The sequence below is a fragment of the Chlamydomonas reinhardtii genome, chromosome 5 (assembly GCF_000002595.2).
Source record: "Chlamydomonas reinhardtii strain CC-503 cw92 mt+ chromosome 5, whole genome shotgun sequence".
NCBI lineage: Eukaryota > Viridiplantae > Chlorophyta > Chlorophyceae > Chlamydomonadales > Chlamydomonadaceae > Chlamydomonas > Chlamydomonas reinhardtii.
The window spans coordinates 1,042,040-1,059,771 of record NC_057008.1 but is presented as its reverse complement, the minus strand read 5'-3'; the positions used below and the strand labels follow the sequence as shown (position 1 = coordinate 1,059,771).

The 17,732-nt window shown below is 66.3% G+C and overlaps 3 protein-coding genes across 3 annotated transcripts; 1 reads left to right on the top strand and 2 right to left on the bottom strand.

Annotated features, from left to right (window-relative positions):
• Positions 1-94: 94 nt before the first annotated feature.
• Positions 95-5,736, bottom strand: CHLRE_05g246200v5 (uncharacterized protein). Its single transcript, XM_043062513.1, has 3 exons — positions 4,871-5,736; positions 4,188-4,446; positions 95-3,939 (listed from the first exon to the last, which is right to left on the bottom strand). Exons 1-3 carry the CDS (start codon positions 5,526-5,528, stop codon positions 993-995), a joined length of 3,864 nt encoding a protein of 1,287 aa, XP_042924636.1. The 5' UTR covers positions 5,529-5,736; the 3' UTR covers positions 95-992.
• Positions 5,737-6,216: 480 nt separating this feature from the next.
• Positions 6,217-12,571, top strand: CHLRE_05g246250v5 (uncharacterized protein). Its single transcript, XM_043062514.1, has 3 exons — positions 6,217-7,765; positions 7,937-8,125; positions 8,629-12,571. Exons 1-3 carry the CDS (start codon positions 7,011-7,013, stop codon positions 11,945-11,947), a joined length of 4,263 nt encoding a protein of 1,420 aa, XP_042924635.1. The 5' UTR covers positions 6,217-7,010; the 3' UTR covers positions 11,948-12,571.
• Positions 12,572-12,574: 3 nt separating this feature from the next.
• CHLRE_05g246300v5 (uncharacterized protein) lies at positions 12,575-17,686 on the bottom strand. Its single transcript, XM_043062515.1, has 8 exons — positions 17,222-17,686; positions 17,014-17,093; positions 16,309-16,753; positions 15,413-16,130; positions 14,972-15,109; positions 14,389-14,546; positions 13,837-13,950; positions 12,575-13,364 (listed from the first exon to the last, which is right to left on the bottom strand). The coding sequence occupies exons 1-8, from the start codon at positions 17,362-17,364 to the stop codon at positions 13,103-13,105; spliced, it is 2,058 nt and encodes a 685-aa protein (XP_042924634.1). The 5' UTR covers positions 17,365-17,686; the 3' UTR covers positions 12,575-13,102.
• Between the last annotated feature and the right edge of the window lie 46 nt (positions 17,687-17,732).

The following is a 17,732-nucleotide window of genomic DNA, read 5'->3' as shown; positions in this document are numbered from 1 at the left end:
AGGCAGGCATACGCTGGCGCACGCTGGCGTACGCTGTGGAGGGAGCGCTTTCATGCTTGCATTTGCTCAGAGTGGATTGCTCGGCATACCGTAGATGGACAGTTGAAGAGCGGGTATCACACAGTCAGTAACTGGCTCGGCATCAGCAGCCAGCTGGGCCGTGGCGGCTCTCATGTACGCATGCTGGACCGGATCGGATGGGCCACCCGAGGCACGCCCACCTCCACCCGACTCAGCCGACACTCTCACCCACACCAGCCATCATCTGTTGTTGTGTGCGAGCACGACGTGCATTCCTGTCCCTATAGAAACATCTACGCCGATCATTTGCGGCCTCGACTTGCGCCATTTGGAGCAGGCGACGCTCAGGAAAAACTCGGCAATACTCAGCACTCTGCCACTCAACAACCGTTTAGGTCTGGCTGAATCGTCACATATTGTTGCAATGCATCGCCCCTCGCACTCTCACTCTATCGTTCATTATCAATCGTCTCTCTCCTCTGGCACCCACGGCGGACCAGGGTTGCGGCCAACCTTACCGCTGTACCGCATGAATAGCCCTCTGGAAGCTGTAGCATGCAGCAAAGAAATGTGGTGCGCAAAAAATCAACGCAAGCATAAGCAAAGCATAAACAAAGCAAGGCACCCTGGGCGGCGCAGCCTCAGCCCGTTGGCTGTACGGCACGTCGCCGCATCGTACAGAGCACCGCAGCGGCGAGGCACAGGCAAGCTCGCTCCTCACAAACCTGCTGCGGCAACCGCCAAACTGCACCGCGCATTCCGCCTGCCAGCATGCGCCCGACCTCTCGATAACGCAAGCATGAAAGCACTTGTGGTTGGTTGGATTGCAAGCGTGGCTGACTCAGCCCTCCGCCACCAGTCCGCAGCCAGCAGCTTCCATCCAACAGCCCTGAGTCGGGCTAGCCTTAGCCTTAGCCTTAGCCTTAGCCTTAGCCATAGCCACAGCCATAGCCTGAGCCGCAGCCTTAGCCTTAGCTACTGCCGAATGCGCTGCCAACCAGAGGCACCCGCAGCCGCCAGCGCGAGCTCGGCCTACTGGCGCCGCCGCCACTGCCACCGCCCACCGCCGCGTCGCCTGCCTCCGGCTTGCAGCCTTCGCCACCCCCCGACCCCGCTCCCAACCCCGTCCCCGTTCGCGGCCCTTCGCTTGCAGTTGCCGCCGTTGCCGATGGCCGTAGCCACAGCGACTGCAGGACGCCCTTGCGCTTGCCGGACACGCCGCCACTGCTGTCCCCGCCGCCACTGCCCCCGCCGCCACTGCCCCCGCCACCGGCTCGCTCCCCTGCATCGCTTCGCCCGCCCACTTTCTCTGGGCCCTCCGCAGCGCCGCCGTCATCCGCAGCAGCCCCGGCAGCGGCAGACGCGGGCGCCTGGGGGCCCGTCAGGCCCACGCCACTACCGCTGCCGCTGCCACCGAAGCTGCCGCCACCGCCGCCGCCACCACCACTACTTGACTTGGCGTGCGCGGGCCGGATCACCAGCCCTCGCCTCTTGGAATCCGGCAAGCTCGGGTTAGTTGGCGGCGGCGGCGGCAGGGCTTGACGGCTGGGGTCACGAGGCGGCGAGCAGCCGCCCTCTCCATCCTCCTCGTCTGCCTCCCCCTCTCCTGCTTGTGACTGCTGCTGCTGCTGCTGCCGCGCCCGGCGCCGGCGCTCGCGCTCCTGGTTGTCAAGGTGCGTGAACAGCTGCGAGTGGGACAGGAATTGCATGAAGCGGCCCTCGTGGGCCGAGCCGCCCCAGCCGGACCCAAACCCAAAACCAGATCCGGATCCGGCGCCGCTGCGGCGGCGGCCGGCGGCTGCGGCCGCCGGCGGCAGGTCCTGCCTCACCACAGGCGACGTTGGCGTGGAGGCCGCCGCGGGCCCGGGAGAGGTGGCCCTCATCACAGGCGACGCCTGGGACCAAGGCGCCGGCCCCAAAGACAGCGGCCGCAGCGGCGGCGGCCGCGGCGGCTTGGCGCTCGGCGGGAGTGGGGGTGCGGCAGGCGCTGCCGCCGACCCTGCTGCGGCTCCGCCGCCGCCGCCGTGTGGCCTGGGCACAGGGCTGGCTGCCTGCCGGATGCTGCTGCTGCCAATGCCGCCGCCGCCGCCACTGCCACCGCCGCTGCCGCCGCCGGCTGAGGCGCGGCTGCTGCCGCCTCCCATGACGCCGCCTCCCATGCTGCCGCCTCCCATACTGCCGCCTGCCATGACGTTGGCGCCGGAACCGGCACCAGCACCGGCGCCAATCGCCCTGCCCATCAGCATTGCGCTGTCACCGCCACCCTCGTCCTCGTCATCATCAGAGTCCAGCGACCACAGTGGGTGCGACGCCGCCGCCGCGGCTGCTGCTCCAGCCGGCGCCGCCGCTGCTGCTGCCAAGCCGAACCAGCTGTGGCTGCCAAACGGCGACGCCACGGCGTCATCGCCCGCCTCGGCATGAGCATGCGACCGCCCAATCCCATTGCCACTCCCGTTCCCATGTCCGTCACCATTGATCTGGCGATTCCCCAAGCCGCTGCCGACACCACCGCTATTGTGTGGCGTCAAGCCGCCGCCACTGCCGTACGGTGGAATCACGCCCAGCTCGGAAGCGCGCTTCCGCTCCGCTGCCTCAGCCTCCGTCCGAAAGCGGGTAGGAGAGCGGTTGCCGCCGCCAACCGGGCCACCACCACTAACACCGCCGCCGCCGCCGCCGCCGCCGGCTCCAAACGTCGCCGCCGCCTTTGCTGCCGCACCTGTCAACGCTGCCGCCGGCACGTCGGCGGCGACCACCCAGGGGTGCTGCAGCGCGGCTGTAGCAGTGAGGCGGTCGCGCGGCCGCGGCTGTAGCAGCTTTCCTAGGAAGTCCAACAGCTCGCAGCTCATGGCCGCACCGCAGGCGCCCGCCGTGGTGGCGCAGCCACCGAAGCCCGCCGCCGCCAGGAAGCGAGGCAGAGGCGGCGCCGCCGCGGCGGCGGCGGCGGCGGCGGCGCCAGGGACGCCGACAGTGGCGCCGGCAGCGGCTCCTGAGGCCTCCCCGCAGAGCGTGTTGGGTGCAGATGTGAAGGGTCCTCGGGCCGCTGACCCGCCAGCCACAGCGGCAACCCCATTGCCGCCATCGCGACCGTGCCCGCCGCCGCCGCCGCCACCTTCCTCGCGCAGGCCGCCGGTCGTGCCGTGCCGTACCGTACCCACGGCACGCCCCCGGCCCGGCCCCGGCTCCGGCCCCGGCTCCGGCCCCGAGCCCGAGCCCACTGTCCCATCAGCTGCAGAGAACGACCGACTCATCCGCCTGAAGCCCATGCCGCCGCCACCGCCGCCGCCGCCACCGCCGCTGCCGCCGCCGCCGCTGCTGCCACCCCCGGCATCGAACTCTGGCTCCTCACTACTCAGCCCGCCGTCCCCAGCCGCTCGGCCGCTGCGACCAATGCGACCGCTGCCGCCGCCACTGCCGCCGCCAGGGCCAGCGCTCGGGCCACCACGCGCCTCCCCGGGCGTGGTGGCGCCGCCCCCGCCGCCGCAGCCCACAGACCCGCCGCGTTGGCGCCCATCGCGCTGCAGCCGCCATGTGCTGCTACTGCCGTTGCTGTAGCCAGCCAGGGCCGCCCCGGGTGCAGTGGCAGTAGCAGCGGGCAGCGGCTGCGACAGACCCGACACGCCGCGATGATTCCAGCTACTGCCGAAGCCGAAGCCGCCGCCACCGCTACTGCCGGCCCCATCCACCCCGCCGCCGTCCTCCGAGCCGCGCAAGCGGTCCTCGCTGCGGCGGAGCCGCTGGGCGGCAACCGGCTTATTGCCGCCGCCGCCATCACCGTCGCCGTTGCCGCCTGTCCCCCCCTTGGCGCCGCCGCCGCCACCCCCGCCGTCGCGGCCACGGCCGGGCTCCCTGTCCCCGGCCCCGTCGAGCTCCGGCATGCGCGCGAACCACAGGGCGGCAAGCGTCGCGCCCAAACCCCACCTGCGCAGCGCACACACACGGCCGACGACGAGGTTGCAAACACACATCAACGTCACGTGCCGTCTCCACCACGCCACGGCACTCCCCCGCCCGTCCCCAGCCGCCTCCCCGCCCCATCAGCCTCCCCGTTCATGCACTCCTTGCTCCTTCCGAATGCTGCAGCGGTCCCCGGCTCCCCTACCCTGCCCTCTACCTCCTCCACCTCCCCTTCCCTGGCCTGTGTGGCTTTTGGACTGACGCGCACTCACATGTCCTGCGCACGCTGGTCGTAGCCCTTGGGCAGAACCGCCATCTGCCGCCCGCCTCCTCCTCCTCCTCCCTCCTCTCCCGCTGCTCCTCCTGCCCCTCCCGCCCCTCCTCCGCCGCTGCGCTGCCGCCTGCACTCGGGCGGCTGGAACTGGGTGGTGCCAGCAGCCACGAAGCCGGCACTGGCGGCGTCGGCGCACCCGAAGTCCGCCAGCACCACCCGCCCATCGTGCATGCGCAGAGCGTTTGCGGGCTTGATGTCTGAGGGGTAGTAAAAGGGAACGGGGAGGACAGGGAAGGGACGAGAAGGGATGGGATGAAGGAGGAACGGGTTCGGCGCCGTAGGGGTTGGTGAAGGGAATGGTCAATGGTGACGTCTGCAGCCCCGCCCTGCTTTACGCCTCTTTCTGCCCACACGTAACGCAGGGCCGCCCGCCTACCCGCTGTGCCATCCACACGTGCCACTCATCTCACACCCATACCCACAACCACAACCACGCCCGGTAATACCGCTCGCGGTGCGCTTATGGTTGCGCATTCCGGCATTCGCATACACAGTGCCGAGCCGTTTACCTTTGTGGCTGTGTGCTTATACAACCGCACATCCTAGCATCCAACCCACATCACCAGACTCCCTGCATCCAACCCACATGGCTGGACAGTCGCCCCCGCCCGCCCCGCCCACCTCGGTGCGCTAGGTGGAGGGCGTGCAGGTGCTCCAGCCCCAGAAGCATCTGCCGCGCGATGGACGCCAGCTCCGCCTCGCTGTAGCCGCGAGCTCCGCCTCCGCCTCCACTTCCACCTCCGGCGCCGCCGCCGCCGCCACCGCCGTGGCTGTTGCTGTTGTTGTTGCTGTTGCCGTTGTGGCCATGGGTGTTGTGGCTGTTGTGGCTGGGGTGCCGCTGCCCCTGCTGCAGCATCGCCTCGGCCTCTGCCCACAGGTCGCCCTCAGCCGCGGGCAGCACGAGGTAATAGTGGCGCTTGCCGCGCACGCTGGCGAGCGCGGGCAGCAGGTGCGGGTGCTGCAGCTGCACCTGCAGCCGCGCCTCGCGCACAGCGCGCCCAATGAAGTGCGTGCGAAGCGTGCGCTTCACGCATATGTCCAGGCCCTCGTCGACGAGGCGCAGCTGCTTCAGGTAAATGAGGACAGGCGGGACAAATGCCCCCCCGCCCGCGTCGTCGTCGCGCTGGTACAAGATTGTGGAGCCTCGCGGTCGCAGCAACGCAGTTCCACGGGCGAGCAGTTGCTCATGAAGCTCAGTCGGGCAAACCGCAGCGTTTACTTCAAGTTGCGTTGTCTGGCCTTTGCTCGGACGAAACAGACAAGCAGCCCAATGAGCCATGTGAAATCATACATCGATATATTGCTAGCCTCGGGGGAGAAACAAGGTGATTGGCACAGGGCGCATCCTAAATGTCTCGCCACGCTGGAAGGTAAGTTGCTTTGGTGCTCAAGGTAGTGTTAAAACGGCAAACTCGTATGAATTATACAAACTAAGAAATTTCAGGGTGGCTGCGTCTAGGGCTGGAATTGGCCCAACAGCGCGGGAGATCGGGTGGGGCGTGAAGAGCGGGTCTGGCCACGGGGTCTGGCGGCTCCTACCCCTGCCACCTTTTGGACCCCTTCCCCCCGCCCCCTCCGCCCCTATACCTGGCCCAGCCCCGGACTCGCTCCTGAGTCTGATAGCAAAGCCACCCCACACCCGACTTGGCCTTCCCCTGCTGCATTGTGCAAGCTCCAGACCTCCTGTGCTCCAAACTCATTGTATGGTCCAAGCTTCGTGTGCAGCCTGCATGCTGGAGATGGCTGAGAGCCAGCGCCAAACGGCTACATCCTCCTCTGGTTGCATCTTCGCGGGGCAGAAAGAAAGGGGCCCAAAATCCTGGCACCAGAGGCGTGACGCAACGTGACCAGAGGGGCGTCTCGCCAGTTCTGGCCCCTACTGGCCCCCTTGTGGTCCTCTGCCCCTGCCTGCTCTTGCCGCGCATAGTCGCACCCGTTACTGTCGGCAAGAACGTGAGTTCTTGAAACGCTGACTGTTGTCGCGAGTGTTGTGGGGCAGAAGGCAGTTCATAGCTTCTGGCTTCGAAAGGTGATGTCACGCCCTACTGCGTGCCGACGCAACCCATACGTGTCCAGCGTCCCCGCTGTAATCACAACGCAAACTCAACTAAAGTCTGCAAACGGCACTGAAGGCAAATAGCGCATGAGACGCTCAATACAACCGAGCTGCCGCTCACTCTTAGACTCCGGCACAGGCACTAACCCCACGCCGTGTCCGGTCATTCGCTTTGGCGTGACCGGGAACCCCTAGCAGACGTTGCAAACCGATGATGCTTTATGAAACGTGGCCTGGAGAGGAAGTTGGACCGTGCAGGCCACCCTCGCCACAGAACCCCATCGCCAGCCGGTGGGACGAAACTGCAATCTACTGTATGCTTGTTGTGCTGTTCTTGCATAATACTATAAATACTATACAGCATTCATGAATAGAATACTGCTGTCGCGCAGCACGGCTGTCAACACAAAGTTAATTGCCCCGTTCGCTCTTCAGGCGCCACTTCATACTGCATTGAACGCATGAAAACGTTGTAGCTGTTATCAAGTCATCATGCCCCCTCGCGCGCGGGGTGTGCCACTGCGAGGCAATGCACCAGCAACAGCAGCTACCCTGACGGGTTCCGAGCTTAATTTACTCCCAGAGACGTTAAAATTAGCATTGCTGCGGATTCCTGAGCATGCAGACCGGCTATGCTCGCGATCGGCGACACGCAAAGACGCCGCAGACCAGCTCGCACGGAGCTTCGCAAAGCTTTTCGCCACGATGATGCCCAAGTCCACAAATGAGCACAAGGCAAGGGTCTGTGGCCTGCTGCTGAACGAGGACCACGCAGGTGTCGCTCATGCGGCCGTGCGCGTGCTGAGCGAGTGTGTGCGGTGCAGCCTGGACGACGACGCGTTCCTGAAATGTGGCGTCCAGTGCTGTGACTTCTTGGGGTGCTTTTGGGACAACTCCTTTGTTCATGGGACCAGCCCGAACTCGCACGCCCGGGCCCTGGCGCTGCGAACGGGCTTGGCGCTCGTTCGCAGCGAGGCCCTCGCCGCGCTTGCGCGGCAGCTGGCGGCGGCAACCGCTTCCGTGCAGGCGCTTGCTGTGGAGACGGCGCAGTGCTATAACAACAACAACAGTAGCAGCGGCAGCAGCAGCAGCAGCAGCCGAGGAGGCGCCGGGGCATCCAGCAGCGGGGACGCGAGCTCAGAGGAGCGGCTGCATGGGCCGGTTGCTTGCGGGCTGATGGGGGCGGCGCTGCTGCTTGGTTTCACGTCCTTGCTGAGCCACGGCCATTTGATGTTGCCTGGTCGCGGAGGGCAGCAGCTCGCTGCGGCTTCGGGCGCTGCGGCTTCGGCCCCTGCGGCTTCGGCCCCTGCGGCTTTGGGCCCTGCGGCTTCGGCCCCTGCGGCTGCGGGCGCTGCGGCTGTGGGCCCTGCGGCTTCGGGCCCTGCGGCTGCGGGCGCTGCGGCTGCGGGCCCTGCGGCTGAGGAGGGCGCCGGAGCTGGGGAGCCCAAGGAGCTATACAGGTGGGTGTTTGTATGTTCACCTACATGCGTATGCACGTGTGTTCATGGAATGCTAGGGTTACGGGGTCGCGCCGTACCGCACCGTACCGCACCGTGCTAATTGGCAGAAACAACTCCCTCCCCCATCCTGCGCCTGCACCTGCACCCCCAACTTCGGCATCGTCACCGAAGTCGCTACGCTCCAGAGCTGCTGGCGGCGCTGGCTGGCAGTGGCGTGGCGGAGCACCTGGGTCGGCTGCTGCTGGTGCTGCTGCCGGCCATTGACACGTGTCCGGCAATGGCGCCGCAGGGGGCGATTGTGTTTGGCATGCCCGTAATGCCGAGTGAGCTGGCCACCGGCTTCCTCAAGGCAACCTTCAGGTGTGCACTACACAGCATGTGTGGGGCCGAGCAGCAATCGAGCTATCCACAGCGATACGAATTTTGTGCCGACAACCTGAATGGGGGCTTGCGTGCGGGCGGTCGTCGCGAAGGGCCGCTAGCATGCTTGTCGCGGCGGTGCAGCTGGCCTGTGGGTCCCAGGCATGTCGCCGCTCCGTGAGCATCTATACTCCGGGTCAAGTTCTGCTGTACATGCGATCCTTGTTCCTTTTGCATGATCTGCCTTTGATCGCTGCCGTGGGCCTGCGACACCCGCTCCATATAAAGTGCTGTAACAACTGCCTGAACCGAGGCTGCGTCCTAGTGCTCCCCAACACTTGTGCCCTCCTTCCCCGCGTGCGCTCCCCTGCGCACATACCCTTCTTTCCCTGCGTTTCCACAGAAATATGCCCTCCTTGCCTGCGCTCCCTTGTGCACATGCACTTCCTTCCCTGCGTTGCCTTGAACATCTGCCCTCCTTCCCTGCGCTCCCCGACACACAGGCTGCACCGCCTCGCGATTGAGATGCAGCGCTCACCCCGGTCCATAGCCCCGCTGCTGGCGGCGGGCGACGTGGGGCCATTTACAGCGCAGCTGTTCGCTCTTCTCACCGGTCCCGGCCTCAGCTGCTGCAGCCTGGCAATGGGCCTGGCGACCCTGGCCGCCGGGGACGGCGGCAGCTGCCACGGCGCGCCGGCAGAGCTGCTGGCAACAATGCCGGTGGTGGGCCGCAGCCGCGGCGGCGGTGGCAGTAGCGGTGCCTCAGGCTCGGGCGCCTCAGGCCCGGGCACCACAGGTTCGGGGCCGGGGCCGAACACCGGCACTGGATCGCGGGCTCGTGCAGCTGGCGGCTCGGCGGCGGCGGTGGGGGCAGCGGGCGCAGACCAGAAAGCCACGCCCCTGGTTGACGCAGAGCAAGCGCTGCGGTCGCTTCTAGAAGCTGCGGCCCTACCGCTGCTCGACAGCTGGTACCGCCTCACCGCACACAACATGCAGCAACCGCCACCAGCGCGGGCACTGGCGGCAGGTGCGGGGCAGGCAGCGGCGGCGACTACGCAAACTGCGGAAGCAGCGTTATGCGCCGCGCCGCCGGTCGCAGACGCCGCCGCCGCGGCTCTGCGCTTCGGGAGCGAGAATGCGGGACCAGCCCCTGGCCCGTGTGAAACAGCAGAAGGAAAGGCTTTGGCATGTTCCACGGCCTCCACCAAGGCGGTTAGCCTCATCCCGCCGCTGGTGGCTAAGCAAATCTTGCTGCGGTTGGCCGAGATGGCCGCCGTGGTGATGGAGAAGGATGTGGTCTCAATGGGGGCGCTCTTGGCTTCCGTGATGGGGGTGGCTGCTGAAACGCCGCAGCAGCTGCAGCAGCACTGTCCGATGTGGGGCTTCCTGACTCCCGCCGGGGCGCAGGCGGTAGCGACAGATGCCATGGGGTACGCCGCTCCCGCCCTGTGCATGCACGCGGTGCACGGCTGCTTTGTCGACAGCGCCGGGCGCCCCGTCGCACGGACGGCCGCCGCCCTCGAGGCCGCCGTCGCCCGCTGGTGGCGCCTGCTGGAGCGGGTGCTGCGGCTGTCGGATTGGACACTGGGGTCGGATGCGGAATCCGGGATGGTCAATGTCTTGACGCTAGGACTCTATTCGCTGGAGTTGAACACGAAGCACATGCTCCGGCAGCGGCAGAGGCCTGACATGCGCCACAGCCGAACTTGCACAACACCGCTCCCGGGCGGAGAGATGACATCACACGACAGGCCGCCGCACGAGCCGCTGCCGCCATTCTGCCGCGGCCTGCCCGCTGCGCTGTCGGCAGGGCTGCTGCCGCGCCTGATGGAGCCGCTGCTTCGGTGGCAGGTCAGCCCAGTCACCCAGCAGTGGGACCGGCTGGCTGAGCGGGTGTGCACCTACCTCCAGTCGTACTGGGGGGTGGCGCTGTTGGCGAGCGCGCCGGCGCGGCAGGCGGCGTCGCTGGTGCTGACGATGCGCAAGCGGCTGCTTCGGGTGGCGCAGAGCCCCTCCTGGACATTGGAGCTGGCCGACCACATGCAGGTGTTGGGCCTGTGCTTAGGCCAGCTGCGATGCATGCACGGCATGCTGCGCGACGCCGCCGCTGGCTACGCGGCCGGCCATGGCGGCCCGCCGAGTGATGGCGGCAGCGGCAACAGTGACAGCGCCAACGGCGGCGGCAGCGACAGTGGCAGTGACGGCGATGCAGCTGCGGATGGTGGCGGCGATGCGGCCGCGGATGATAGCCGCTGGCTGTATGACATGGTGCGGTCGCCGCGTGTGACTGCCCTGGCCGCGCTGCTCGTGCGGGAGCTGCTGCCGGTGGCAGCGGACTGGGCGTGGCAGTCTACCTCGCCCTGGCTTGCCACGCTCTGCTGCGCGTCGGACACGTCAACTGGGTGTCAGTCACCTGCGGGGGCAGCGGCAGGGGTAGCGGCCGGAGCAACGGCAGCGGCCGGAGCAACGGCAGCGGCAGCGGCAGGGGCAGGTGCAGCGGCAGGGGCAGCGGCAGCGGCAGGGGCAGCGGCAGGGCCAACAGATCCTCGTCGGGAGGAGGGGCGGCGCGGCGTCCCGTTGGAGCCGCCGGCAGTGCAGCTGCTGTGTGAGAGGTTGAGTGGGGTGTACGCCTGCCTGCAGGACTGGCTGGTGCTGCTGACGGAGCAGTGCAGCGGCGGTGGAGGCGGCGGCAGTGGCGGTTGTGGGGGAGGAGGCAGTGGCGGCAGCGGCGGCAACGCTGAGAGCCGGGATGCTGTTGGCGGCAGCGGCAGGGGCGACACGGCAGAGGGGGGCAGGGGCGACACGGCAGAGGGGGGCAGGGGCGACACGGCAGAGGGGGGCAGGGGCGACACGGCAGAGGGGGGCTGGGGCGACACGGCAGAGGGGGGCAGGGGCGACCCGGAGCTCCGGCACTTCATTCTGCACGACCTGCGCGCCGGCGAGCTGGTGCGGTCGGTGCTTCTGTCGTTCAGTGAGGCGGTGGCGCTGCTAATTGCAGAACCTCAAGAGGCGGCCGCGATCGCACGCCAAATTGCGGGCGCGTGCATCTGCTATGCAGCCCTCGCGCCGGAGGAGTGGCGCGCGATGCTGCGGGGAGCAGGGGCGAAAGCGACGGAGGTGGTGGCGGAGGCGGGCGGTGCGGATGGCGGCGTGTCGGGTTTGGCGGATGACCGCGCTGCGGCTGCAGGGGTCTGCTGGGACGCGGTGCCTTGGCACAAGCACTTGGCGCTGGTGGTTGGCGTGGTGGGTTGGGCCGGCAGTGGTTCGGCTGAACCATCTGTGGCCCCCGGTGTGCAGGCCGGTGAGGAACACACTCATCTTTCTGTTGGGATTCTCAGCTTGTCGGCAAGGCTGTCGCGTGTTACCACTGATGACAGTCTCGGTCCGTTGAGTAACTCTGCTGCTGGCAGCAGCGACAGCCGCGGTGGGAGCGGTGGAAGCCGAAGCGTGCCCAAGGACGCGGATGCGGATGTGGATGCCGTGGAGGAAACATGGTGGCAGCTGGTTGCAAAGCTGCGACAGAACCTGTGTGCGCGGCGGGCTGCCTGGGCGGGGGCCTTTCCGGGCGGGCAGGTGGCGACGCAGCCGCTGAGCGAGGTACGGGCGCGGCTGCAGCTGCCGCGGCTGTGCTCCAACCCGGCCTGTGTGGTGCTGAAGGGCGACTGCGAGGTGGAGCTGCCGCTCAAGGCGTGTGGCGGCTGTGGCGGCGCGGCGGCGTACTGCTGCCGTGACTGCCAGGTGGCGCACTGGCGGGCGGGGCACAAGGCGGCGTGCGGCAAGGTCACCGGGAACAAGGACAGTGCCCTAGGGCAGCGGAAGTAGGCGTGATGGGATGCAGGAGGGCGTGCATGCGTGCAGGGCATGCACTGCAGGCGCAACGACGTGCAATTGCTAGCCTGAAAGCATGATGCACTGTGATGCACAAACACACACACACACACACACACACATAAACGGTAATCCGCGACCGTAACTTCGCATCGCATACACTGTCCTACGCGTAATGTTTTCCTTGTGCTCTTCAACACATAAACACATACCTTGCCCTTGTGCGGTGTGAGCAAGGGTGTGAGTCCCCTGCTTGTGAGCAAGAATGTGAGAATGTGAGTCCTCGTGTGTGTGTCATAAGAAAATGTTTCTGCTTGACACACACGGAACCGGGCCTGCATGTGCCTCCTTAACTGATGTCCGGGACAGGGGTAGTACACGATGGTGTGTAAGGACAGTACGACCTTGAGTACGACACCTCGTCACCCAGAAAGTGTGCAGCAGTGCAAACTGTAGTGATAGATACGATGTGTGTGTCTTTTGTCTTGGGCGCGCCCCTGCGTTGTGCATTGTGCTGTCAGCAGGGAGAGTTGCTTTGCTTTGGCTCACTGTGACCAGGCACATACAGAATGTACGGACGGCCAAAACGTCCAGAAAAGGCTTGAAGGCTTTCGCAAGTTGCGAGTCCCACGTGAGAGACATGCACCGCGAATCTCCGCAGCAATCTGCACTCAATCACTCCTGATAGTTGTTGCCTACCGGTAGGCCCTCGGGCAGCCTATGCTGATCAGCAGGGGAGCAGCGAAATAAATTGCTTGCCTCTCCACAGCACAGTTACAGGTCAAATGCTTGTACCTTCCATCTGCGCCAGCACAATGGGTTGCACAGATCGATGTGCGCCTGATTCATGCCTGACTGCACACGCTCGCCACACCCGCACACGCACATTCATTGATCCAGGACACCCAGCATTCCAAAACACTCAGCAACTCAATCGTAACATAACTCGTGCCTGCATCACGGAAGCAGCATGCATGCTTGGTGCATTCCTTCCCACACACACGGCACACCTCCATGCACACAGCGCCGTCAACTCTTCATCCATGCACTCCCTCCATACACGCCCTACACGCACATCCATGATCGCAAACACAAACACAAAAACTGTACCGCACACGCGTGCCTTGACCACGCCCACGTCACCCTCGCTCAAGCCCCGCCACCGCCGCCCCGGGTCGCCACACTGTGCTGCTCATGCATGCGCCGCGCCGCCTCCGCCGCCGCCCCGCCGCCCGCGCCGCCGCCGCCGTCTGTGCCGTACGGCCCCGCCCGCACGGCTTGCCGTACCCGGTCCACGGTTGTGGGTGCGGCGAGTGTGGCGGCGAAGGCTTCCTCCCCCGCCCCCGCCACCTCGCCGCGTGCCGCCGCTGACACAGTGGCCCACAGGGCGGCCACTGCGGCGTGACGCCAGCTGCAGAGAAGAGGGGCGAGACGGAAGAGGGTGAGACGGGAGATCATTAGGGTGATATCAAGGATCAGGGCAAGGCGCAAAAGAGGGCCGTATATGTAGACATTAAACGACCATTCGTTAGCTAGCGCGGACAGACCGTGTGACCTTGTAGACTGACTGCCGGCGGACGCGAGCACAGGGCGCGCCGCATCAGCTGTACTACGCACGAGGGCTCCAGCAGCGGCGACTCCAGCCCGCCCCGCTGCTCGCCTATTCCATCTTTTCTGCTGCCCCCTGCTCCCCTGCGCCCCCTTCTCCCTTGCTGCCGCCACCCGTCCTGCTCCCCTGTTCCATCTTCTCTCCTGCCCCCTCCTCCCCTGTCGCTCCCTCCTCCCCTGCTTCCCCCTCCGCCCAAGCTGCCTCCCCTCCTCTCTCCTCCTCTCCCCTCTTTCCTCCCTCCCTCCCTACCCCACCCCACCCCCTCATCACGCACTTGCACGCCGCGGCGCCGCTCTCGCTGCCCGCGTCCATCAGTCGCGCCGCCAGGTCCGGCGAGGTGAGCAGCTCCACCGCGAACCAACTGCGCAGCGCCAGCGCCGCCACACACCTGCGTGTGTTGCCAGGCACAGGGGAACACAGCAGCGAATGACACACAAAGGGGTTTTGCTAAATTCAACAAAATTGGCGGGGAACCAGCAGGCCGCAGCGCAAGCCGAGACGCAAAGGTGTCGACATGCACAACAGCCGCGCTGAACTGCTGCGTTCCCGCTTGCATTGCGGCCAGCCCCAAGTGGCAACTCACCCGCTTCTGCATGCGTACTCGCCACGTCACGTCAGGTCACCCGCCTTCATCTCCCGCCCCAGCCCCACCTCCCAAGCAAAGCCAAACCCCGGTCAACCCCAACCCTGGCAAAACCAAACCCCGGCATAACCAAACCCTGGCAAAGCCAGACTGAAACCCTCTCCTTCCCCAGCGCCCGCCCCTCCCAGCCTCCCCCCACCCCCCTGCACCCCCCCCCGCCCAGCCTCCCCCCGCCCCCTGCACCTGTACGCCGCCAGCCGCAGCTCCACAAACGGCTGAGCCAGCAGCGCCAGCACCACCTCCCCCGGCCGCTTCAGAGGAGCAGCAGCGGGGCTGGGGCCGGCAGCGGCGCTGGGGCCGCCGCACGCCTCGTACACGCAGCGCCGCAGCGTCTCCTCATACTGCGAGGGAGGTGCGGGAGGTGGAGGGGGTTAACTCTGAACCTGTCCCATAAGGAAACAGACGCGCTGCAAGGAGAAGTTGCAGCCGCATCTGCGAGCTACTGTACGTGGAGGGGGGATGATGGCGGGGAAGGAAGCGCAGCCGGCAAGGTCCGAACCCTCCGCCTCAGCTGCCGGCTTCGATAGCCTGTCGAGTGTTAGCCCCATCCCTGTCACAAGCCCGTCACTGCTCTCTTTCATACAGCATCACTGACACCCCTGCTGGCCCTCTCACTCGCCGCTCCTTGCCAATGGGCTCATGCGCCCCCGCCCCTCTCTCGGCCCCTCTCCCTCCCCCATTATCATGATTGTAATCGCCCTCACCTGCGCCGGCAGCACCGCCGCCGCCCCCTCCCCCATTAGTAATGAACGTAACCCCCCCTCACCTGCGCCGGCAGCACCGCCGCCGCCCGCGCCCGGTCCGCCCCCGCCCGCTCCAGCCCCGCGGCCGCCGCCAGGGCGTGAAGCGCGGCCATGCGCACCTCCGGGTGGGGGCTGCGGCCCAGGGCCCGGCTGCACAGGGCCTGTACGATAGTACAGTACGGTACAGGCAACGTACGACAAACAGTGACCGTAACGGCAAGCAGGAAGCGGGTGAGTTAGTGATTGAAGAGCCCGTCGTGCTTGCGTCGACCCGTGTGACATCGTTGGGGGCTTTGAGACTATTGGGTCGCTGTAGTGGGTCACTCTCCATTCCGGGCTTTGTATCCTACCAACCCCAACCCCCAGCCTCCAACCCCATACACAACCTTTTCCTTCCCTCATGCCTCCACCGCCCATCCATATCCCTACTGTCACTCGCCCGCCCCATCTGCCCCACGACTCACCCGCGCCACTGCCACATCCGCCAGCACCAGCTGCGCCCCCGCCCGCGACTGCGCCAGCCGCCCCAGTGCGTCCAGCCCACACGCCTCCGCCGCCGCGCTGGCATCACCCGCATCATCCAGCACCCCCCGCACAGCCGCCAGCAGCGCCGGTGCCGCCTGCAGTGCCGGACCCTCCACCGCTACAGCCGCCGCCGCTACTGCTGCTGCTGTGCTTGAGGCCCCGCCGTCGACCTGCATGGGCTCGGCAGCGCCGTTGCCGTTGCCATTACCGGCGGCTGTAGCCGTGTCCGCGGAGGCGGAGGCGATGGCTGCGGCTGTAGCAGGCGGCAGCGCCTCCGGCAGGCTGCGCCGCACGATCCCGGCCACCAGCGGCATCGCCGCATCGCTGAGCATGGGGTCTGACAGCAGCTGTAGCAGCTGCGGCAGCGCCAGGCCCGCCAGTGCTACAGCCACCCCCTGTCCGGCCCTGCTACTGCCCGCGGTGGCTGGATCTGAATCCGGGTCGCTAGCTGCCATCAGCTCCTCCAGGAGCTGTAGCGAGGCCAGGCAGGCCAGGGGGTCGGCGCCGCCGTCTGACAGCGTGCGCAGCAACGGCTGTAGCAGACCCGAGCCGCGCAGCAACTGCAGCCGCTCATCTGCACTGCTACTGCTACTGCCGCTTGCGCTGGCAGTGCCGCCGTGAGCGCCACTGCTGCTGTTGGACACGCCATTCGCCAGCCTGGGGTAGCAATGTATTGTTGCCAATGGGTTTGAGTTTCCAAGTAAATGGCTCCTTCACCCAACCGCAAACACTCCGCCACGCGTAGGAAGGCTCTTATAAGCCGCTCCTTAAGAAGCCCACACCGCCCCTGGCAGCTAACACGCAAAGCCCAGCCCCAATCCCTCTCTGCACGCACCTGCTGCCGCTGCCGGCGTCCCCACCCGCCGCCGCGAGCTCCAGAGCCAGCTCCAGCACCCGCAGCCGCACCGTGCCGCCACGGTCCCGCTCCGCCGCCGCCGCCAGCGCCGCCGCCGCCGGCGAGCCCGCCGCCAGCACCCGCCGCAGCGCCGCCAGGCCGCCGGCGATTACGTAACCCCGGATGGCGGCGGCGGCCGCCGCCGCAACCGTTGTGTCAGGGTCGTCGGTTAGGATGTGGACGAGCTGGCCCAGTGACGCGGACGCCAGCTCGTCATCACCGTCGCCGCCAACTGCTGCCGTGCCCTGCTGACGTGTCGTACGGGCGGCTGTACGGGAGATGAGCAGGTTGCCGTACTGCTCGGCCGCCAGGCGCCGCAGCGCGGGCAGGGGCGCGTCGGCGGCTGCTGCGAGGTAGGGCGCTGAGCCAGGCAGCAGCGTCTGCCCTGGAGGGCGGTTGGGGCAGTTGGGAGGGGGATTCCATGCAGTTCAAGTAAGACGAGAAGGCGTAGCCAGGGGGGAACGTGTTTGGCTACGGGTTGACCAGGGGCGTGCCAAATGCCATATGGGTGTGGAGGGGTGATGCGGACTGTCCAGGCATGTCGTGTGCACGCGTGTGTGCGTGTGAGCTTGCACCTGTGGCGCCCAAAACCCCGTAGCCACACGGCCAGCCCCCGCGTCCCCGCGCCCCTGCCCCCGCCCTCACCTAGATCCGTGGCCAGCAGCCGCGCCAGCACGTCTGACACCAGGGCCACAGCGTCCTTGTCGCCAGCGGAGGCCAGGGCCCTGAGCAGGTGGCGCAACGTCAGGCGTCGTAAGGACAGGCGAACGAAGGGGCGCTCTACCGGTCAGGCGATGCGGTCTGTGGTTGTATTAGTATCGAAGCGTTCATGTGCAGTGCAGGTAGGACGCACCTGAAGAGCCGCTCCAGCGGGAAGCCCGAGAAGAAGGCATGCGCGTGGGAGTCCCGCAGCGGAGGTGGCTGCGTGTCAAGCTCCTTGCATAATTGTAATAGTTGTGCTAGATCCTCACCACCAGACTCAGCTGCGGGAGCCATTCAGCTTGGTGATAAGTTTCTTGAGATTCTCTGCCCAGGTCACCTAGGTTGAGACCACAATGACGATATGTATTGTATATGAGCAGATAGTACTGGTGATGAGGAAATCGGGTATGGGTAAAGCATTGGCTTGTGCGAATAAGAATTGAGAAGCCCCAGCCATCGCGTGAAGCCATAGCTGCGGAATGTAGTGATCCTTACGCTTCTGAAGTCCACTTCGTCACGTTTATATTTATCACGCATTCGCGGATGCTAACGGGAAAGCACACGGAGGATAGACCGAGCTTCCCGAGCTGGCATTAAGCCAGCTGCGTAACCATGCTACGTATCGTAAGCTAAGAACGTACTTAAGTATTTGGGCCACAACG

Bases quoted from the DNA above. Each gene is read 5' to 3' on its own strand.
- CHLRE_05g246200v5 (XM_043062513.1), bottom strand. From the start codon at position 5,528: ATGGCTCATTGGGCTGCTTGTCTGTTTCGTCCGAGCAAAGGCCAGACA. The intron at 4,447-4,870 runs GTGGGCGGGGCG...ACTACCCCTCAG, and splicing joins CCTCCACCTAGCGCACCGAG to ACATCAAGCCCGCAAACGCT. The intron at 3,940-4,187 runs GTGAGTGCGCGT...TGCGCTGCGCAG, and splicing joins GACCAGCGTGCGCAGGACAT to GTGGGGTTTGGGCGCGACGC.
- CHLRE_05g246250v5 (XM_043062514.1), top strand. From the start codon at position 7,011: ATGATGCCCAAGTCCACAAATGAGCACAAGGCAAGGGTCTGTGGCCTG. The intron at 7,766-7,936 runs GTGGGTGTTTGT...TCGTCACCGAAG, and splicing joins GAGCCCAAGGAGCTATACAG to TCGCTACGCTCCAGAGCTGC. The intron at 8,126-8,628 runs GTGTGCACTACA...CCCGACACACAG, and splicing joins TTCCTCAAGGCAACCTTCAG to GCTGCACCGCCTCGCGATTG.
- CHLRE_05g246300v5 (XM_043062515.1), bottom strand. From the start codon at position 17,364: ATGGCTCCCGCAGCTGAGTCTGGTGGTGAGGATCTAGCACAACTATTA. The intron at 14,547-14,971 runs GTGAGGGGGGGT...CCTCCCTCGCAG, and splicing joins CGGCGGTGCTGCCGGCGCAG to TATGAGGAGACGCTGCGGCG. The intron at 13,365-13,836 runs GTGCGTGATGAG...TCTTCTCTGCAG, and splicing joins AGCGGCGCCGCGGCGTGCAA to CTGGCGTCACGCCGCAGTGG.